This window comes from Malaclemys terrapin, chromosome 10, assembly GCF_027887155.1.
Source record: "Malaclemys terrapin pileata isolate rMalTer1 chromosome 10, rMalTer1.hap1, whole genome shotgun sequence".
Classification (NCBI taxonomy): Eukaryota; Metazoa; Chordata; order Testudines; family Emydidae; genus Malaclemys; species Malaclemys terrapin.
In genome coordinates, this window is record NC_071514.1 from 74,755,294 (window position 1) to 74,778,028 (window position 22,735).

The window sequence follows — 22,735 nt, forward strand, 5'->3', positions numbered from 1 at the left end:
ATCTTGTGAACCCCCTCCTAAAAATGAATATTTCCAGGGTTTTAAATTTAAATTTCCTCAGTGTGATGGATGTGCTTGCTTTGCTCTGCATAGCTCTTTGAAGTCCAGAACCTTTGGAGAAAGATAAAGTATCAAGTCTGTTTCTGTATTTCATTTTCAGATGTGCATACGAGGAAAACGCTTTCTCGCATAAGTATGTTGTTGAAAATGGTAACAAAACTGCAGCAGCTTTTTCTGCCAGAAGGGGGTACTTGTTTCTTAAACTCAGCCAAAAGTTGATCAATGACAGATTTCTGAAACTCCTTTTCAGTTCGTAATCACAGGAGATCTCAATCAATTTCGCTTTTTTCTCAGTGTTCAATATCTGTGTTGAGAAAGTGGTATCATCAAAAGGGTTGCAAATCCAGTCATCATCGCCTGATATAGCTGGAAAGTAATCCCTGAAAGTTGTGCAAAGTCCTTTTAGGTGTGCAGTTATATTGGTTTTAGTGCACTGATCCAACTGAAGTTTGTTCTGCCAGGAAGTCATGAAGATTACTGAAACACTCAGTTTGATTGTTTTCCAAACAACTTTCCCAGAACTGCAACTTCTTTATCATGGATTCAACTCGGTCTTGCGCATTGAAAACTGTTATACTGAGACCTTGAAGAGATAAATTTAGGTCATTAATTCTTGAGAAAATATCTGCTAAATAAGCTAGGCTCTGGAGCCTGACATTATTTTCCATACAGCTGGCAAGGTGGAAAGGGTGGCTGTTGGGAGAAAAAAAAACCTAGGATTTCTGTTCTAAGCTCAAACAAGCGCACCAGGACTTTGCCCCGTGAGAGCCATCTAACTTCAGTATGGGTCAACAGACAATCGTGTATACTACCTATTTCTTCACAAAGTACATGAAATATTCTGGAATTTGTTGGCCGTGATTTTATGAAATTCACCATTTTCACTGCATTGTCAAGCATTTCCTTCAGGCATGCATTTTATTGTGAGGGCTTGTCTATGGATGCTTCAATGAGTCCAAGAGACTTTTGATGCAACCTTCTTTGTTTGAGCTACAAATCCAGTATACTTCCCTGTCATTGATGTGGCCCCATCAGTACAAATGCCTAGGCAACAAGACCAATCTATTTCCTTTTCTTGAAAATATGCATTAGTCAGATTGGAGATATCTTCTCCAGTTGTACGTTCTTCCAGTGGTCGGCAAAACAACAAGTCTTCTTCAACCAGACCTTCATTCACATAACGTACAAACAGTAGCAAAATAGTTAGATTAGCTACATCAGTTGATTCATCCAACTGTATAGCATAATATGGACTATTTTTCACACTCTGTACAATTATGGTCTCTACGTTATTTGACATGTCATTAATTCTTCATGGCAACGTATTATTGAACAAAGGTACCATGTCGATCCTTTTTGCAGCCTTTTCTCCGAGCATGCAATGAACTATGTCTTTTATACATGGACCAATCAAGCTCTCTGCTATGGTATGGGCTTCTGATGCTTTTGCTACTCGGTAGCTCACGCGATATGATGCTTCAAGTGCATTTTCATTATCAGTACTTGCTTTGGATATAAAAATGGTAAGGTCACCTTTCCTCTCAGCTAATTTTCGCTTGAAAAAATCAACAGGCTTGTCGAGTTCTGCAGGATGCCTAATTTCTAAATGGCGCCGAAGTAGAGAAGGTTTGAGGCTGCTGTTTGCTAGAACATCAACACAAATCTCACACAGTGGTTTTGGACATTCTTGATCACCAATGCATGTAAAGCCATATTTTATATAATCATCATAATATTTTCTTTTCTTTGTAAGTGACTTTCCAGGACCATCATGATTAGACGTAGATTTTTCCACAGTGTGAACTTGGGGAAACACTAGCTGATTCTTGCGTCTTTACACTTTCCTTTTTCAGCCACTTATCCATTGAACTTGTGTACAAAAGTTCTAATAAAAACAACACAGAGAGACTGCTAACAACCAACAAACTAGAAAATGAGAATATTCACTCAAGTCTCACTGAAGCAAAACAGCACTCCAGAGAGAGAGACAATTACGGAGGAACCTTAACATTGCTACACTGGCTACAACGTGGCTACACTGGCTACAACGTGCTTCCGGCTGGTTTGGCTCCCAAACAGCTTTTCTTCCACCACGAGGTTTCTCCCTAGGAGGGTGTCCTGCGAGGGACAAATTAGCTTGGACCACCCCCCACGTACAGCACTGCTCCTGCTCACTCTGCCCTCCATGCCAACTTCCCCTGTCTGACAAGGACAGGAGTCTGAGCTGCCACCTGCAGGTCTCGGGGTCTCAGCTGCCACCCTGCCCACCACAGGACTCAGGCTACTGGCCCCGTGGCAGGGCCTGAGCTGCCGGATCCAAATTCCCTGGGGCTCCTGCTGCTGGACCCCATTGACCGCCCCGGTCAACTGAGCTCCACTGGGTTTGTGCTGCAGGTCCCGCTGACCTCTGGGGCTCGGGCTGCTAGCCCCAACTGCCCGGCCCCACTCTCCCTGAAGCTTGGGGCTGCCAGCCCCGCTGGAGCGCTGGTGTTCTGGTTGCAGGCTCCCCTGCTGACAGGGGCAGGGCTCGGGCTGCTGGCCCCAACTGCCCGTCCCCGCTTTCCCTGGGGCTCAGGGCTGCCGGCTCCCCCGCTGACGGGGGGGGCAGGGCTCGGGCTGCCCGGCCCCGCTCTCCCTGGGGCTCGGGGCTGCTGGCTCCCCCGCAGATGGGGGGGTAGGGCTCGGGCTGCTGGCCCCAACTGCCCGGCCCCGCTCTCATTGGGGCTCGGGGCTGCCGGGGGCAGGGCTCGGGCTGCCGGCCCCAACTGCCCGGCCCCACTCTCCATGGGGCTCGGGGCTGCCAGCCCCGCTGGAGCGCTGGGGTTCAGGCTGCCGGCTGCCCCGTTGATGAGGGACAGGGCTCGGGCTGCAAGTCCCAACTGCATGGCCCTGCTCTCCCTGGGGCCCCAGTTGTCTGCCCTGCAACCGGGTCCCACCTGCTGCCTCCAATGCCGGGGTCCTCTGGCTGCCATTAATGATTTTTTTTTTCTTGCGAACCCCCTGTAACGTTCTGCAGACCCCAGGGATTCACAAACCCCAGTTTGGGAACCACTGGATTACTGGGTCTATGTGTGTTGTTTGTTACATGGATGGGATGTACCATAGAAGCTGTATGCAGTAGCTCTGGGGAGGGATGAGAAAAGGGAGCTCCTATCTGCTGCAGCAGTTCCTCTGATCTAGGAATGGCTTTGATGCTCTAAAGGAAATTCAGTCTTTGGGCTTGTATACAGTGTCACTTTACAGCGCTGCAACTTTCTTGCTATGGGGTGTGGAAACCCCCCACCCCTCGAAGCGCTGCAAGTTTCAGTGCTGGAAAGTGCCAGTGTAGACAGGGAACCGACGTTGGTAGCCGTGCTCCCAGCGCTGGTAGCTATTCCCCTTGTGCAGGTGGGTTAGTTTATAGTGCTGTGAGCGCTCTCTCCTAGCACTGGTGCTGCGGCAGAGCTTTCATGTTGCTAGTAAAGACATGCCCTTTATTTCCTCCTTTTTTGGAGGGTGAGGGTAGCTGAAATGCAGATATCCTTGTAAAGACCTTTTTAAATAATAAAAAAAAAATTTAGGACTCTACTAAATACAAGGTGCTATCAGTCTATATCCCAAATATACAATAATTGACATTGTTAATCAATTTCACAATGCCAACATCTTATTTCAGTTTAATCTGTGGAAATGTAGCTTACTGTACAAATTTGTGTGTAAATAAACTAGACTTCAGTTACTCTAGAGGTTTCAAGTTACTGACACTTTAAATTTTCCCAAAAAGAAAAAACAAGAGACTAGTTTTCCAGCCAGATTATTTCTCTCCCTCCCCCCACCCCCTCTCAAAAAAAAAAAAAAAAAAAACCTTCCTTCTTTCCACTCTTCATCTTTCTGAGAAAAAACAGGGCTGGACTTTACGATGCTGTCCAGTTACAGGCTGCTTGTTTCTGATTTGAATTGGAAGAAATTGTACTGTAACGTTAGTCTAATATTATGTGCTAAATTTGAGAATGGCTGGTTTAGCTAGGTCTTCCAGTTTATGTATTGAACTGTTTGTAGTAAAAAAAATGGTTACTAAGCAACAGAAACAGCATCTGTTTCTAATTATCTAGCCTTCTCAATAATCACATGGGAGCTGAGAAATGACGTATATTGGTGCTTCAATTTTCTTCTGGCCACAACCTTCCTCTTTGTAGATAATGTAACTGTAAATTGTCACCTCAAAAATGTCTGTATGTATTGAAGTCCCCCACAACAGTTAATGAATAAATGTAATATTCTAATCTTAAAATGCTTTTCCTTTGTGGGTTCTAGAAATAACCTGAAATTTTTGTTTTGAGTACAATTTAGCTATATTAGTTTGCAATCTGGAGACTTCCATGTAATTGTACTCAGTAGGAAAATCTTCTGTTTTTTAGGGCTTGATGATGATGAATGCGATCTTAAAGGTAACTGCAGTCCTTCAACTCTCTTCCCCCCCACCCACCCCATTAATAGGTTTAAATGAATGGATTAATTGTTCTTTTTTGATACATCAGGTGGGGACACAACAGTGATTCAGGGAAATGGTGATATAGCAACAGCTGAAACACAGACTACCATGATCAATGGCTATACTTGCAGTGACTGCAGTATGCTTTCTGAACGGAAAGAGGTCCTCACAGCGTACTCTGCTTCTCACATGCCATCTTCAAGAATTTACTCTAGGGATAGAAGCCAAAAATATAAGTCTAGTAAGTGATTTTCTTCCTTTTGTTTTTTGTGGTATTGTAAATGTCTTGTTTATTTGATGTATAAAGCTACATGTATTTGGAGGGTATAAAGATTTTTTTTCCCTGTTGAATTTAACAAGACTAATTGAATTCTAAATACCAATTAGCATACATCCTATGATGAATTTTTGTTTGTATCAAGCTACACTTTATGGAGTTGATGTCTGCTGTGCACCAAAAGCTGACCATATGAATTTTCCACACAGTTACAGGAATATAAATGTGCCACATCAAAATAAAATGATACAGAATCTGGCAGAAAATAGTTCATACTTCCAAATTGATTAGGCTCCTAACATGGTGTTGTAGACAGTATTGGTTCTTAGCAGTAGATAATTTTCCTTTACACTTCATTATAACAATGAGGGTCAGGTTACCATTTTGTTACTCAAATTCCGCTTTAAAACTCTTTTTTTTCCATTATAACTCACCAGTAATAGGAGACCAAAAGAGTTAAACAACCAAACATAATCAGCAAGTTTTGTTTGTTTGTTAATATCATCTGCTCTATAGAAAGATCTATTTTTTTAAATCCCTTTTATTGTTTTCTCTTTCCTTCTATAGACTCTAATTTTTATTGTGTTCTATATGTTAGGCCCTCTTCTCAGTCCTTAGATCTAACAGGGCTCTAATTTTTTGAGGGAGGACCCAAAATGGAAAGGCTGTGGCTTCAGCAGTCTTCCTTCTCAGTGTACAATTTCTGGAACTTTTTGTTAAGTTTGGCTGTTGGCTACCTACATGGAGTTCTGCTTTTCCAGGCTAATCTACTCCCTTTGGATATTGCTCTTGTTAAGAGCCTTCCTTTGGAAGGCAGAAAACTTGACATCCTTTACCATCCCAACGCCCCATCTGTATTCTTTGGTTGTTGGTAGTCTCCTCAAAGATCAGTTTAGGAGGAAGGCATGCTCTTTTGTTGCCCTCATTTTCAGAATTGTGGGTTGTTTCAGTTGCTATCCCTTCTGGGCCAAGGTGTGACCCTTGTTGTAGCATATCCTGAATGGTAAGAAGTCAGTTTCTTGACTCTCTTTGGGAAACTTAGGAGGTTGCAAGGGAAATTATTTAGATTGTAAGCTCTGTGGGATAAGGGCTGCCTCCTGCTATATGTTTCTACAATAGGACCCTGATCTTAATAAATTTAATAAACTTTCAGTATTTAAATGGGACAGTGGAGTCTGGAAATCTTTCTTTTTTAATACCATCTCTCTTCTACACAAAACTCTTGGGAGAATCTTGCGAGAGTCCCTATTTGTGAGGATACTTCAGCAGTTGAAACAAAGATAGCCAACCAGCATTTGGCTACAAAATACCAAAGCTTTTAAGAAAGCAGGAGTACAGGGATGATTGTGCTAATTATTTTGTGTGTGTGTGTGTCTTCCAAAGTGGAGGAGAAGATACAGAGGAAAAAGTCTAGTAGTAACTGCCTTGAGTACTAGAAAAGCTTTGTATTTGGCTTCCTTCCACTTGGAAGTATGAAGGGAGAGGAGGAGAACGCTCTCTTCCTCCCTGCCCCCTATTTCAACAAGAATTCAACTTAAGCCCCTTTTTGTTCCAGGTTGGGATTTTGAGATGCTAACTAACTGTTCATGGGTTCGGCATGGAGAAAACCTGAGTTCTGAAGATAAGAAATTAATTACAATTTAAGTGTTGGCAAAAGTGACTAGCTGTCTTCAAGTTTTCAATCCCATTTAACCAGGAAAGGCTTGTAGCTTGAGCTTTGCTCTGGGAAAATAGTCACTCCAGACCATGGTTTAGGCATGCCAGCATTCCGGGAACTTTCACTGTTGTTGCTTTAGGTATACTTAGCCATAGATAAATGGGGAAGTTCAGCAGTAAGGTCTGTCAAGCCAGCACCACTCATAGTTGTTAGAAAATTTGTGGAAGTGTATCTCTGGATAAGCAACTTAAAATTTTAGCCATTTTTAGCTTGGTATCAACAAGTGGAAATGCAAGTAGTTTATTAATGGAGAATTAAATTGTGTAGGGAAATAATTTTGTATTCACACTTTTTTAATAGGAAACACCCCTTTCTACATGAATAAGATTCTACGATTGATCAAATATACTGCAACATCTTTTGCATCACTGTTAGTGCAACTATTTCAAATGGTATTGCTGAACCTGGGTTGTGAATTTAAAGGTACCTTTTTAGTGGTCTTCCCTTCCTTTGTCTTCTCCAAAGCCACTACCTCAATAAAAAGCCCTGTGCTTTTTTTCTTGTGTGGCTTTTCTTCCATTTCACCTTCTGCACCATGGTGTCTTCCATAGTAATTTGGCTGGTTTCTCTTATGCTCACTTGCTGTCCATGCACCTTTTTTTTCCTTTGGAAGTGTTCATATACAGGTATATATGGTAACTGTGGTTTTTCTGTTTTGGTCTTTTTTTTTTTTTTCTTCCCAGGAAATTGCATGGGCAGGGGGAGGTGGGAAGGGGGTTGATGCTGCCAAACCGTAATTTTTTCAGTGTTTTCAAAATGCAGTTTTCTTGCTTCCTCTAGACTTCAGCTTCATGTTCCTAAATCTGTTTGTTTTAGTTCTGCAAGGTTAAGTCTCCTCATTAACACTTTCTCTGCAGGCTGTCTGTCTGTGTGGGATAACTTCGGTCATGTGGTGCTTATTGCCTGTCCCTCGGGGTATGTCTACATAACAACTAGACACTGGTATCAGACCCATGCCAGCCAGCTCGGGCTCCGGCTCCCTGTGAGAGACGAGGCTCCAGCCCAAGCCCAGAAGTCTACACAGCAATGAAATAGTCCCACAAGCCCAAGTTGGCTGGCATGGGCCAGACGTGGGTGTCGAGTTGCTGTGTAGTTATACCCTCAGAGTAAATCTTCTAACTATTATGGTAAAGTTGACAGAAAATAACTGTACCCTTCATGCTCAGCTGAAAGGGATTCCTCATCTTCCTCCCACTCCTTCAGTAATGCTTTTTCTGCCTTTCTGATATTGGGAATGTTTGGTCTCTCCTGGATCCTCCACTAAAACCAGGGAAGTGGGTAGCACTTGGTCTGCAACTGAAAGGATGGGGGTGTTCAACAATGTTGTTTTTTTGAGTAGAGTATTTGAACTAAATAGGTGTTAAGCAGTTTTGAACACTGATTAAAAATAGCTGCTCCTCCTGTCGCATCCTCGTGTAATCCATGTTTCAGTGGCTACCTGGTGAGGCTTGAACTAATTCTCCATTGCCAGTAGGGTGTTCCATGAAAAACTGTAGATTACTAGATCTGAATTTGAGATTTTGCATTAGAAATTCAGATCTTATCTAATCAAGCTTTCCTGGAAGGTGCTACAGACAAACGGAGAACTGGTAAGTTTGACTTCCCAGGCACCAAGCAAGTAGAACTCAATATTAAGCATTCAATTAAAAACTGCTTCCCCAAATAATTAATTAATTGTGTGTGTGTGGGGGGGCGGGGGGTAGTATGTGAGTTAAATAGGTGTTTAACAATTGCACTGTTTTGGATGCAGCCTTCAGTTAGGGGGCCAATCGACTTCTAAGACGACCGCAGCAAAACCAGGAAAGAATAGACTAGACTTAATTAATATTTGTAAGGTAAAAAACAAGAAGGAAAAAGGTTTGACCCACAAGGTAGGGAGTCCTCCTCTAGGCATCATAAAGTTGCAAAAAATGCACACATGCATGCTCTTTGCAAGTCACCTTACACATCAAATACCTTTTTAAGGTCTCCAGTAGGTGGCTTGGCTTTATAACTAAATAAATCAGATCAGTTTGCTTGTTAAGCTAGCTATCTGAAATTTTGGACTCCAGAGAGTTAAATTCTATACCCTCTTTCTGCATGTATTGCAGCTCACTCGAATTACTGTGGAAGTATGAATGTAAAAGACTTTCTCAAAGAGGATGGCCATCTTGGTATAAATGGGGAATCATTGTGTAAGTATGGTTGGGTTGTTGTGTGTTTTTTGTCTTTTAGCTTTGGGTTGGAGTCCTGGATATCACAGTGACATCTAGATTATATGAAATACTTCTATAGAAGTTGTATACCTGAACAGTAGTTTTGTGTTTTTTAGACACTAAATATTAATACACAAATGTATTGCTGCAACATTTTCTATAGGAGCAAATATCTGTGGGATTTTGTCTTGTTAATCTTTCTTACCTACCTTAGTTCTTGGTTTTGGAAAATGATACTGTGACATAACTGGAACATGTCTGTCTTGTTAGTAGCTTTATTGGTTAACTTGTCACCATTAATTGATTGTTACCATAACCAACAGGTGATGACTGTAAGGGGAAGAAACATCTTGAAACATACACAACAGTCCACATGCAATCCTCAAGGTCTAAAAGGGTAGCAAGGACCATTTGGCACACCTTTTCTTATGCAGGTTGACTTGCACCTTTTTTTCATTTGCTTTTATTTTACATCACAACCTCACAAATGTTAATCACTCATACTGCTTTGTGTTTTTAATTTAACTGTAATTTTCAAAGTAGATTAGGCTGAATTAACTAAAAATGTTCTGGAAGAATAGTTACATGGCATCTCTTCTACTCCATGTGTTACTTGCTACAATATTAGACTCACTAGATTAGGAAGGAGCTTGGCAGATGTAATTGTTTACATATGGCACAATCGCTATGAAAGGAAGTTACAGTAATTTATTACCATTTGATGTGTATTTTAAAGTATTAAATACAAAGCACAAGTTTTTAGGTTTTTTTTTTAAGCTATACCTTAGGTAAGTGTATACTTCTGGGAGGATGGAAAACAGGATTTAAAGAGAAAAGGGACATTAAGATACTCCTATACAGGGTATTTTATTATTTTTGTACCCTGGTTTTATTTTGTGGTAGCCAGTTATTGCAGGACTCTCATGTAGTTAGTATACTATTTATCCTATGAAATGGGTCTACTAATGCTTGAATAGGCACAGGCATCAAGATTCTTTAGAGCTATTTGCTGTCAATCTATTTTCATGCAGCAAAGAAGAATAGTGAGAGACATTTCTTCAGTCAGCTAACTGGTTTTATAAAATACTGGGCTGTAACATTTGGTGCCTCTCAGAGACTGGGCATCACATCTCTGCTAATCTAAAGTTTAGAATTCCCCTAAACGTATCTATAGAAATAGAACAGCAACAACAAATCTACACTTAGTGTCGGATGCAAAGGCCATGCATCTTTCCATTGACTTCAGTGGGCTTTGGGTCAGGCCTTTGAAAAACCAACTGACACTGTCATACCATAAAACACAGCTGGATTTAATTATAAAAATGAACAATCATTTATCTCATTACTCGTAATTTTACTTTCAATAAGGCATATTCTTGTCTTATTCTTATGCTTCTCAATATTGCCTCATGTTAGTGAGATATTATGGTTAATATTTTTTGAAGAATTGGTTCTTGACGTTTTAAATGTTCCTTTTTCTATGCCCACGTTTATCTTGCCAACCCAGATACCAGAAACTTGCAGTGCATACTTGAAGACAAAACCAAGAAACTTTGAAAGGGTTGCCTGACTAAAGTATGCACTTGTGTTTATACTAAACAGTGAATGGTTGAAGAGTATTAATTAGGACATTTTTCTGACAGAATATTGTGCCACAAAACATAGGCTCTTTATATTCTGAAAAGATGGTATTTTAATTACCCAGATGATAAAATCTGGAAGTTGAACCGTCTGTGTACTAGCATATTGTATTTTTCCTTTTAATGGTGTTAGCGCCACTTATGTCCATATTTTGTCTTATTAGCAGTAATACTAATTTTGTGTACAATGGTTTAAAAACTACTGGAGGATATGCACTAAAATTACATTGTATGTAATTCTCATAACTTCAGAAGCTAAAGAATTTCTGCTCTACTGCTTTTATTGCAAACAATGGATCAGGTTGCCTGTATATACATTACACATGCATAGTTCATTTGTTATACACCAGGTTACTTTGTGCTACAAGTGTTGCGAACAGTGGGAGCAACAGGATGGTTTATGTCTCAGAAGATGTTATCACTACTTTGGCTGGCCATTGTTTCTCCAGGTTACTATCTTGAACTCTGTTTTTTTGCTTTTGCATGTTATCTGCCTCTGCTGGCAAACTAGGCGTCTACACTATGTGATTGCCTCGCTGATGCTGACTCAGCTGTGCTTTGGATGGTACTTTACTGTTTGTAAAGGCTAAACTATTTAGTGACAGGATATATCTGTGTTCACAAATTCAATGGGAGATTAACAAGGCTGCTTCATATGAAAGGCAACATGTCTAATGATTAGAGCAGACAACGGGGGAATGAGGAAAACTGGGCTCTGTTTGATTCTCCCATTGATTCCCCATGGCTTTAGGAAACTTGCTTAATCTTGTAGTGCCATGGTATCCCTATAATCAAAATTAATATAATGCCTTTTTGAAGCTCATAGAGGCCTTTAGTTGAAAGGGGTTGTCCAAGTGCAAAGCACGATTAAACATAGCTGAAGGGGTGTTGTGTTTTAACCTCATGAAAGTTAGTTATTGCTTTCCTAAACAAATTTCATCTTCTTGCATGGCTGTTTTTTGTGCTGAGTAGTTAATATTGCATTGCAATACATAGTTGTGATATAAATTTAGATGAAAACAAGTTGCATGTGTTTCCTTTCACCTATATCCATCCACCCCAACAATCTGTTTGTTGCTCAAAACATATTCTGCCATATTTGCATGTACTTCTGCTTGGTCTCTCTTAGTATATTCTGTAACAATTACATTTTTAGTTCATCAAATACGTCCTTTCTCTTATAGGGAAGGCAGCTTCTGGGGTATTCTGGTGGCTTGGAACTGGATGGTATCAACTTATTACTCTGATTTCTTTGTTCAATGTGTTTCTTCTTACAAGGTTTGTGAATTTATTTTTTAAACAGAATTTTCTTCCCTAAATTACAGACTTGTTAGATTTGTGCTGTAACAGTTGTGATTAAAATGGTTGAAATTATCCTAGTTGAAGAATACAAGGTATAATGTCTGTGACAAAAGGAGAAAGCAAACAGCCTGTGTGTGTGTGTGTGTGTGTGTGAACAAGGGAGGGAGGGAGAGGAAAAGCTTTACTATTTAGAAAGAGAATTGCTGAGGAAAGAATCTATTTATAGCTTTAGAATCATACACACTTCGGCAAAAAGATGATATGACAATATTCATTAATATTCTGATAATGGGGGAACACACATGTATGTCAGTATATGTAATATGCCTTTCTAAATCAAAGTTGCTGCACATCTTTCTGTACAGAGCATATATTTTAACTTTAAATATGAGGTACTGCGATTAAACTGCTACATAGCAAATAGTAAAAATTGTTAGACCGGTTACACAGGTCTATTGGCCACAGATTAAGGAATAAGCATAATGAATTTGTCAAAGAAGTATACTTCAATACTTTTCAGATGCATAGTGTGTGTGTAATGTGTACTACAGGAAAAAGCATGGTATTTCTATGTAGCCAAAACTTAAGCTAGATCAATCCACGATGTGAACAGGGCAGTGTTTCCATATGCTGTTGAATTCTAAACAATGTGAAGACACTTCACTGTAATGTAAACTGAACTAACCTCTGTCATGAGGTACCATTATTTATATTCGTATGCTGTCTATTATACTTCATGAGTTGGAGTCTGCTTTTTCCTGTGCATGAGTAACTTCCATTCCTTTAACACCTGTGGACATAAATACATATTTACAATGAAGAAAATAGAAACCCATGTACCGAAATATGTGTGTTAATGGGTACAGCTTTGTAAGCCTGACTGTCTCATTCTAAGATGCTGTATAGATATGGTCATGTCAGGTTCAATATTTAGGTACAAAACAAAATTTACTAAACGAAGTATCACTTGGTTAAATATAAGTTGTTCGTTTTTCTTTTTTCCAGCATATTTTTGGGAAAAAATGTTACTATTTGGGCAAGATACTATTGCTGATTTCATAAAATATCATCAGCATTTCTTGTGATACAATCCACAGAATTGAGCTCTAAATGTTTAAAATTGAATCTCATGTTTAGGTTTATTTCATGCTAATGCCTCGACCAATTATAGAACACAGTTAAAAATGATAGACCCATTCTATGTCTAATAAAGTTAAATTTACTTCTTTGTTTCTAGATGCCTTCCAAAGATTTACAAGTTATTACTGTTTCTCATCCCACTGCTGTTTTTGCTAGGTATGTAAAGTGTATATTGTTGCTATTGGAAGCTGGTGAATAGTTATTACAAATGTATCAAACTAGCATTTTGAGGTGAACTTGATGTTTATGAAAGATGTCCAGCTAACAGCACAGGAGATTCAAGTTCTGTATGCTGAGAGCAGCAATTCAGGTATTCCCCAACACTGCCCTGCTAGTGTCTTTCCCTTCTGACATGGAAAGAATATCCCTCGTTGTGAGAAGGCAGGTCAATTTCTGTACCCCTTCAATACGTAGACCACCTCTGAAGGGGACTACAGGACAACCAGTTGATGACCAGGAACTGGAATGAGCCCATTAAGACACTTCACATAGATTACCTGTTGATGATTTGTTAAATAAGTTTAATTGCATTATTATTGGCAGTGCTTACAGTGGCCCAACGTTTTCCATTATAAAACACTTTTTGGTTGTTGTAACTCTCTCTAACTTAAACATTTTGGGCTGAATATTCCATGCCAGATGTCTACCCATGGGTGAATTTTTTTATGAAGTGTCACCTAAAATGGTTCAGTCATTTCTGAGAACGAGGCTAAGGAAAATTGCTCCTCACCATGTTAAAAATCTTGCAGCTCTTTTGTTGAGAAGCTCTAGTGTCTCAATTCTTTGGAGCAGGGACTTGTATTTTGCCAGAGGGATTGCTTTAGTGATGGGATAATACTGACTAACCTCATGGGTATCGTGAAGATAAGTGCATTAATGTTTGTAAAGCACTAAGATACTACCATGAAAACACCATAGAAAAACTCATAAGGAAATTAGTAATTCTGTATTCAGTACAGGATTTGGATGGTGTGCAACAAGTAAGATACAGGGCCACACATAGAACAATGAGGATAAAAAAGAAATATTGAAGTGTGCCATTCAGTGAGTTCAATGCATCTTGTGCACTTACTGAGCCATGGGAAGGTATGTGATCATGTGAGGATTGTATCATAATGCATAAACATAAGAAGTCTGAATTCAGGTTGCACAAGCAACCTTAACTCTGGCATTTCCTAACCTTTGAGGGCTTAGTTTGCAACCTTAACACTCTTAAACATAGCTTGTTTGTTTTTTTTAAATCTAGTTTTGTTTAGACTTTGGTAATGCCCACAATGTGAAATGCACTTTCCAAACACACAACACAGCCTCTGTCCTGAAGTAACTGCTTTAAAGTATTAATCCAAATTATCATAAAATCCGAGATTGAACCTCTTATTAAAAACAATTTTTGCTTTCATTTTTCTTTGATCTTCTTGCCTAAGGTATATGGTACTGGGGCTTTGAAGGCTTCCTTTCATTACTGCCTGCATTCAATTGGACAAGCATACGTCAAACACAAAGAATAGACGAACCTGTGCAGATTCTTAAACCACATCCTGATTCTTCTCGCTATGTCCAGCCTCCAGAGGTAAAATACTTAAAAGGCATCTTCTTAACTCTTGGCTACTGGATATTTCCAATAGCTGAACTGTAATTCAAGAATAATGGGGGAGTAAATTACTTAAATTTGTTACTTTAATTCTTTTATATATAAATCTTCACATTTTAGGGTACCATACAGTTATTTGATTCTAGTCGTATGAGTGAACTGGAAAAGCAAATGGCCTTCATGTCTGACAGATGTCATCACAATGATGAAGAATATGGCAAAGTGATGCTACAGCTTGAGAAGCTTCAGGATCAGGTTGCCCAGATGAATGACAAAAGTGAGATGTTGATGCTAATAAAAAATGTAATGGGCCAACATTTTAAGGAAATGCAATCTGAGGAAATGGCACATTCAACGGTAAAGATAAAATGAGTGTTTCTGATGGTTTCATACATTGATTAGTGTACTAACCCTAGTGTGCATTTATCATCCAAATGATGTGTAAGATTTTTTTTTTACTTTGTATTTAAGAGTCTATGTTAGAATTAATAGAAGTAGTTGAAGCTGAGAATGGGAATTTGAGTGTAGCTGGAGTGTGAAATTACTTAACTGCTTATTTCCTTTCTTTGTTTTTTAAGGCATACATCAGTGCAATAGTCTAGCAACTTTAATTAAAAGTTAACATGCTTCTTGTGTTGGGTTGTAAATCAGAATACACTTCTACCCCGATATAATGCGACCCGATATAACACGAATTCGGATATAATGCGGTAAAGCAGTGCTTTGGGGGGAGCGCGGGGCTGAGCACTCTGGTGGATCAAAGCAAGTTCACTATAATGCGGTTTCACCTATAATGCAGTAAGATTTTTTTTTTTTGGCTCCCGAGGACAGCGTTATATCGAGGTATAGGTGTATTTGCATTTTCAGCTATCCCCTTCTCCAGTCTAATGTATACCCACTTGTAATCAATGCACTTATTTGAGTTGATGCTTGAATAAATCATTCCTAAAACAGGGAGTACTCACCTCCCAGTCCTTGAAGCGTTTGAAACTAACTCCCAGCTTTTCTTTTTTAACCAACAAAAGGCTGTGGATGGTAGCCCAACATGATGACCTGCCATGTACCAGAGCTAAGGCTTTCAGCCACTCCTGAATCTTGGTCTTTAGGCAAGAGGCACTAAAACAGATGCCGGATGTCTTTAGGATGTGAGGAAGGGGGAAGAGACAGAGCTCTGTTTAACTTGCACTGCCTAACTTTTGTAACAAAAATAATAATCCTAACAAGTGTAAAATTATGGCACCGGAAATAAGAAAGAAGGCCACAATTGTATGAAAGGGGTTGTCACTTATGAAAAGTCAAATGCTTAGAGTAGGCTGTATTTGTAAACACGTTTTGTACTTTTCATTCTGAATATAAATGTCCCTAGCATCAAAAGGTTTATACACAGTATTTATAATAGCCTACTACTAATAAACTTCTTTCCTTCAACTCAGTCTTCCACTCTGACCCGCTGCTAACATTAGAAGGTGATGGATTGAATTTCCTATAATGCCTAAGTCATTTAGGAGCATTAATTTAATTGACTTTCAGTGGGATTTGAGCTCCTAAATTGGTGGTTCTCAACCCATTTACTATTGTGGACTGCATATGTTCTCTGTGTTATGTGGGCCACATTCTCTCTCTCTCTCTCTCTCTCTCTCTCTCTCAAAAAAAAAACCTGTGAGGCTGTCACGTGGGTCGCAGCTGTGTGCTGATTGGGCTGCAAGTGGCCAGCTGGTTGAGAATCACTGTCCTAAATCTTTAGAAAAATCTCATCTAACGTTTCATGTCACAGATAACTTTCAGTACAAAACCAGAAACATTACAGGAAACAAGTTGGATAGGCTACTAAGTAATATTCTATATAAGAGTTCAAATCTTAATCTGACAAACTGTGTTTTTCCACAAAAAGTGCTTTTACTAGCCCATATTCCCTTTAATTAATTGGCTGCCCAATTTGGTATTAGGCTCTAGCTTTGATGCTAGCATATGTAACTCAAGATTTTTGCTGATATTGCCCCACCAACTGGCAAGCAGTAATGTCATGTAGTTTTGTCAGCAGTACTGCCTGCCCCCTTCTTGTGTTCTTGATCTCACAGAACTAGTCTAATGTAGCATAGCTTGACATCGAAAATCAATTGGACTTTAATGACTTACGCATTTTTCAAAAATATTTAATCTTTGGTTTTTATGCACAAAGTATCTGGCATGATCACAACATGAAAGTAATGATTTTACTGAAAATATTAATAGCAATTTGACTATTTTGTTCTCAATAAGTAAAACATTTTTTCCTGTTTTTAAGACTGATCTTCTGGCTTTACACCAAGAACATGAATTGCGCATTTTGACACTGGAAGGCCTCATTGGAAAACTTTCTGCAAAATCTGAGGTACTGAAAGGCTCTTTCCTTCCTACATATAGTGAGTCCAAAGCATAGCCTCTTTACAAAATAAATGGAGTAAACTTCAGTCAACTATAGAAATGTTGCTTAGTAAATTTTTCCCAACATCTATCTTGCACCACTACAGTTATCTAGTTTGTTTGCACTTCCCAAACTTTCTTTAAAATTGCCTCTTCTTGTTTCTGGAGAGGCTGAAGACAAGACAAGTTTCTGTCTGCAGGTGCAGGAAGCTGAAGATGTTTCATATTTGCACATCTGAAGTGACGGTCAAAGTAAAAACATTAAAAAAAAAAAAAAAAAAAACAACCCTCTTAAATAACTGAATTCAGATTTTTAAAACTGGTATTCACGTTAATGAAGCAGGTTTACAAGAAAAACTGTTTAGTCCTTCTGCCTTTCACTTGCCCTGGAAAATGAAACTTGAATGGTCAGCACCACTCTAAGGAGCTTGTCTTCACTGCAGTAGTTAGCTTGAGTGCACTCCAGTGAGGGCAACCTCTCTCCAGAAAAACCCTCTGGAATTACACAGGGTGATTTCATTATCAGCACAGAATGACTGGATTAGCAGAGTGATTGGATTAACTGCTGAGGAGTTGTTGTAATTTAAGATGGTTGCATTCCCACTGTGTTACTGGCTTGAGCATCAGCATCACTCAAACTTCAGCCCACCCCCAACAGGCCAGCTAGCTTGCTTAAAGCACTATTTAACTCAAATTAAAGATTTTTGTATGTGGACAGGAGTTGTTAGGGGTAACACTTGAGTTATAACCCGAGCTAACTGTGCTGTGAAGACATAGCCTAATTCTTTCATTAGCATAATACATTTAACTTTCACAACTGCAGACAAATGCTTAAATAAAAGCTAATGTTATTGAATTTTGTTTACATTTTGTGAAGACTTTAATTTTTCACATGAAAAACAAGACTGGCTCAATACAACAAATTTCCTTATAGGTAAAGCTAAGATTTTTGTCAGTTATTTTTTATAAAAGTCACGAACTGGTTACGGGCAATAAACAAAAATTCATGGAAGCCCATGACCTGTCCCTGACTTTTACTAAAAACAACTGTGACAAAATGGGGACGGAGGAGGGTCCAGCACCCACTGCTACTGTGGCTCCAGGGTCTCTCCTGCTCCCTCCCCCCATGGAGCCTGGGAACTCCAGCCCTGCCGCTCCAAGGCTGAAATGGAAAATGTCACAGATTCCATGACTTCTGACACCTAATCTTAGCCTTACTTATAAGTACAGGTCTCTTTGTATTGGCACAGCCTGAACTAGTGCCAAAACCTGTTTGAGGTCCCAGTGTCTGGTGCTTTGTTTTCTGTGCTGTATGAACCAGAGTTCTGAGATCTCTCTTGCATGTTCCTGAACGTTTCATACCTAGGATCAGTACTGGTTTCCCTAAATGTAGATCTCCCTTGGAATGCTGTACAGGGATGGGAGCAGATAGCTCTGGAGATCTTTCACCTCATTTACACCCTTCCCCTTCCAAAGCCACACTTTGTGGTAACTGTCCTGTAACAAAGGAGAGCTAGGAGAGCCCAACATCTTAGATAAGCTATGTGGGATCTCTGCAGAATAGTACCTGGTGACTTGTACTCCCATTCCCTCATACAAGGAAGAAAACGTTTAGGCCCCTGTCAACTAGAGATCCAAACCCAGGAACCTATCTCTGACCTCTTGCATGGCAGATTGTGCCAACGAAGGGGCTACTGCATTTTTAATAGTCCTATTGATCTCTACTAGTTGTCTATTTTTGGTGGGGTGTTGTTTTTTTTTTAAAAAGCTACATATCACTCTTCATCAGATTCTGATCAATAGAGCGGGTAATTTGGCATAGTATGGTTTATATAAATGCATGTATAGAAACATTAAATTTTTTAGGAATGTAATCTTATAGGGTGCTGCCCAAGCATGTCCTCTTCATGTGGCAATTATCCTTATTTGCAATCTTGAAGTTAAAGAATGCACTTCTTAAAACAAATTTTTCATATCTATCAGGACATCCAGAAGGAACTTGAACTAACCCAAACAAGAACAGTGAGGTATGACTACTGTCTATGTCTAATATGTTGCATTTTGAATCCTGATACTAATTGGTGGTAGGAATCGTTCACTGAACTACAATGGTAACTATCCTTTCCTAATGCCTGTTGTATGTCAGTTGAGTGGTTTTTAAAGTTTTGTTGAAGTGTTTGTCAGCATGTGTTACCTTTTTATAATAGGTTGATGGAGATTCTAGACATCAGTGCAAGAAGACCATCTCTGAACAGTCCCATATCCTACCCCCAATATCTGACCATTATTTAAGCACCTTATTTCTCTAGAACAGTACGAACATAAATTCACTACCACTCTAAGTGGGTCGCCAGAAAAAAAAGAATTGTATTTGGCAGAAAAAATCTGAGGTTTTGGCATTGTTTCATTCTGCATTGGGATGCAACCAAGGCCTTTGGAAAAAAAAGAGACCCTGACCAAAATCTCTTCTGTTGGCGCTTTTCCACTCTGTATGAATAATATTGAGGCAAAGAGAGACTGACTGTAAAGCAGTGGTTTGGAAACTAACCTGTGATGTGGGAAACCCATATACAAGTTCCTGTTCTGAATCAGGAAGAATAAGAATTTGAAGCTGAGGATCCAACATCCTAGATGAGTGCCAAAAACCACTGGGTACTGATTAATGTGGGGTGGGTGTCTCTTGTTTTTTTGGCTAGAATTTCCATCCTAGATCTGAGAAGTTTTTCCTGACAAAAATTGTCAAAATTAACACGTTTCCACAAAAAGCTTCGGTTTTGTGTAACTGGCATTTTTCGACAAACATCTTAACAAAAAATTCCTGACAGCTTCCAAGAGTGAGGATTTTTGGAATTTTCTCAGAGACCACTTACTAAGTGGTAAGCAGTATACTTAAATAAAACGTGTTAAGAGACCAGTTCTGATTCCAAGGGACTCATGGAAATTCAACTTGCGTACCTTCTCAATTTCATCTACATTCAGTTTGTCAATCATCTTAATTTCTATTTTTGGATCACATGCTACTAGGACAGAGCAGCATTTTTCTCCAAGACACAACTATTTTGAAAAGAAATGGTGTGCTAGAACTGAGTACACATCATTTTAAAAAAGAATTCAACTAATAAAATAGTTTTAGAATGATAAAGTTGATCTTTTTTCCCTTATTATCGAGTCTAGCCCCCTGCCTTCACTAGCAGGACCAAGTACTGATTTTGTCCCAGATCCCTAAGTGGCGCCGTCAAGGATTGAACTCTCAACCCTGGGTTTAGCAGGCCAATGCTCAAACCACTGAGCTATTCCTCCCCCCATTGACCTAGTTTTGTCATATTTGTATTGTTTAGAAATAATTCTTGGAGGCCTCACTTAGCCATGCTATAATTTAAACCCTGAGTTTGATCTCCATTAACTAGTTTAAAATACTGTATGCTCCATTAAACTAGTATGGCAAATTCATGTAAAAAGACATCAACTCTGGTTCTATAGAAACCTTACAGAATCCCACAAACCTACCTATGTCCTAATATTGCATTACCAACTAAGTAAAATCCCATAGATACTTAATTCTAGATTGGATCGACACTTTAGAATATATTAATTTAAAACAGATATTTAATATGACGATCTTTAAATAAATAATATTAATTTGAAAGATCATGCATTAGTAGGGTCACAAAGTCTATTTTTGGTTTTACCGTGAAGTTGTTCACTCTCTGTATTAGACAAATGTCTTATTCTATCAAATATTTGATTTAATTTTGATTTGTTCTGACCTCTTGCTCTTAAATTATGACTTTTCGGGTTTACCAGTGGAAGTGATGAGCAAAACCAGCACCTTTTATCCAAGGTTAAACAATTAGAACTAGAATTGGCTCACATGAAGTCAGAACTGTTAACTCCGCAAGGCTTGAAGACCTGCTGTGAGAAAGGAGATACGAGTAATGAAAAGGTAAGTTCTACAGTTGCCTCACTATAAAACTCTTGCCTTTGTCCACTTATGCAATTTTCAGTGGAGTCTCCACAGGAAATACACTCCACTCACATTTGTTTGATTACACTGAAAAAAATACTTTCAAAAGACAACAGTATGCTAATTTTAACAGTAATGCTGATTGTTGAAGAATCAAGTACTAATCTTACTAGACACTTAGGTTTATCTCTTGTTATGCATAAATCTTGTGCATAGTATATACTCTAGTGTAGTAATTGGCATATGTTTATCTGTGTCCAGCTAATTTGTACATATATAGAAATGCAATAAAATACAGTTGTAAAGCTATAGTTCAACTGAATTGGTTTAAGTAATGTACAAATATAGCACCTCTTTCTTCATTTGTCATTAAAATAAGGTGACAAATGTAGTGATGTTTTGAAGTATTCTTTTGTCAACTTAATCTTAACTGAGACCACCATGTCATATGTGCTTGCAGTACTGAATAATGGTGAGGCGCACATAAGAAACTGAAATTGATAGAACCAGAAAAGTTTAACATAACTTTTTGGCAGTAGTTTGGTAAGTCAGGGTGTGTATTAGACTCTTTTAGGTTCTTCTGTCCCCACCCCACCAGTTGTTCCAAAGGGTTCATGTCCTGTGTTACAAGATTCCTCTCCCACCTACTCCCCGAAGGCATGCTATGCCAGTGGAGGAGTTTTTACTGAAGTGCTTTACAAAGATGAAGATATATGAAAGTTACATTTATTTGCAGCTCTGAAAAATTTAAGGATTTTAAGCATATCGGTTACACAACTGTTCATTTTATTACTTCAAATGATTTGAGGATTAAATTATTTTTGAAAGAGTATCCAAATAGTAACTGTTACCTATTGATGGATTTTACTAGGTAGATGCCCAGGTCAAAGAATCTGTCAAACTTATGTTTTTTGGTGACCAACAAGAAGACTTTTCTGAATCACTACTCCAATGGCTAACATCTAAATTTGTGAGCAAGAGCGATCTGCAGGTTTTGTTACGAGATCTAGAGCTTCAAATCCTCAAGAATATTACTCTCCACATGTCTGTTACAAACCAAAAGCTAACCTCTGAAGTAGTAACAAGTGCAGTAAATAATGCAGTAATTTCTGGCATCACAGAAGCGGTAAGTATTCTAAAATAAATGTTGAAAAATTTGGCTCAGAACTTTATAGCTATTGTTAAGTAGGGTAAAAGTTGTTTTTAAAGGATTTTATTGCAGTACATAGTTTGTCATGTCTAAATATAACAAGGTAATGAAAATTGTTTCAAATAGGAAGTTTGAGGGAGATTAGAAATTTAATGGCAATTAAGAAAAATCATCTAAAATGCATTGAAATTGTGCTTCATATAATACCTAAAGAGCTGTCAAAGATTTCACTTTGGTTTTCCACTGTTTCAGAAGGAGTTAAGATATAACCTCTTATTTATTGATTGTGGACCGCACTATTTGGGTGCATGTGTTGCCCCAAAATAACATCCATCTATCTATATATAATTTTTTGTGGTGATACAACTTAGGCCTGGTCTACACTACAAAATTAGGGTGATGCAAGTCACTTTGCATCAACCAATTTGCACATGTCTAGACTCAAATTTGTCTCCAGATGACATAAATGCCCTGTTAAAGTGACGCCATAAATCCACCTCCATGAATGGCATTGAGCCACAGTTGACCTACTGAGATAGATGCAGTGTGAGTGTAGACACTGCGTGATATGTCAATCCTGACAGTACTCCAATAGCTGTCCCACAATGCCTAATAGTGACTGCCTTGGACCCACAGTGAACTCCAGTGCCCAGGGGTTACAGAGACTGGAATCTACCTTCCCACTTACAATATCCCACTTTATTTTTGAAATGCCTTTTTCTGATTGCCCAGCTTGGCAAGCACATCTAGCAGTTCTCCCTTGTTGTGTGTAACTGCCCTAACAACTATGTTAGCTCCGTGCACTAGACATGCTCATGTCAGGTG

At 38.9% G+C, this 22,735-nt stretch overlaps 1 protein-coding gene across 9 annotated transcripts in view; it reads left to right on the plus strand.

Moving 5' to 3' along the window:
• Positions 1–22,735, plus strand: part of SUN1 (Sad1 and UNC84 domain containing 1) — a 61,631-nt gene that overhangs the window by 26,775 nt on the left and 12,121 nt on the right. For 5 of the 9 annotated variants that reach the window (XM_054043111.1, XM_054043106.1, XM_054043105.1 and 2 more), the window contains 14 exons: positions 4,458–4,487; positions 4,578–4,772; positions 6,826–6,948; positions 8,616–8,699; positions 9,044–9,154; positions 10,711–10,809; positions 11,545–11,638; positions 12,900–12,958; positions 14,227–14,372; positions 14,514–14,750; positions 16,678–16,764; positions 18,780–18,823; positions 20,601–20,739; positions 21,632–21,886. In XM_054043111.1, coding sequence (XP_053899086.1) covers positions 4,458–4,487; positions 4,578–4,772; positions 6,826–6,948; positions 8,616–8,699; positions 9,044–9,154; positions 10,711–10,809; positions 11,545–11,638; positions 12,900–12,958; positions 14,227–14,372; positions 14,514–14,750; positions 16,678–16,764; positions 18,780–18,823; positions 20,601–20,739; positions 21,632–21,886 — 1,703 coding nt within the window. The remainder of the gene's footprint in view (positions 1–4,457; positions 4,488–4,577; positions 4,773–6,825; positions 6,949–8,615; positions 8,700–9,043; positions 9,155–10,710; positions 10,810–11,544; positions 11,639–12,899; positions 12,959–14,226; positions 14,373–14,513; positions 14,751–16,677; positions 16,765–18,779; positions 18,824–20,600; positions 20,740–21,631; positions 21,887–22,735) is intronic. The other 4 variants (XM_054043109.1, XM_054043110.1, XM_054043108.1 and 1 more) reach the window with 4 other exon arrangements.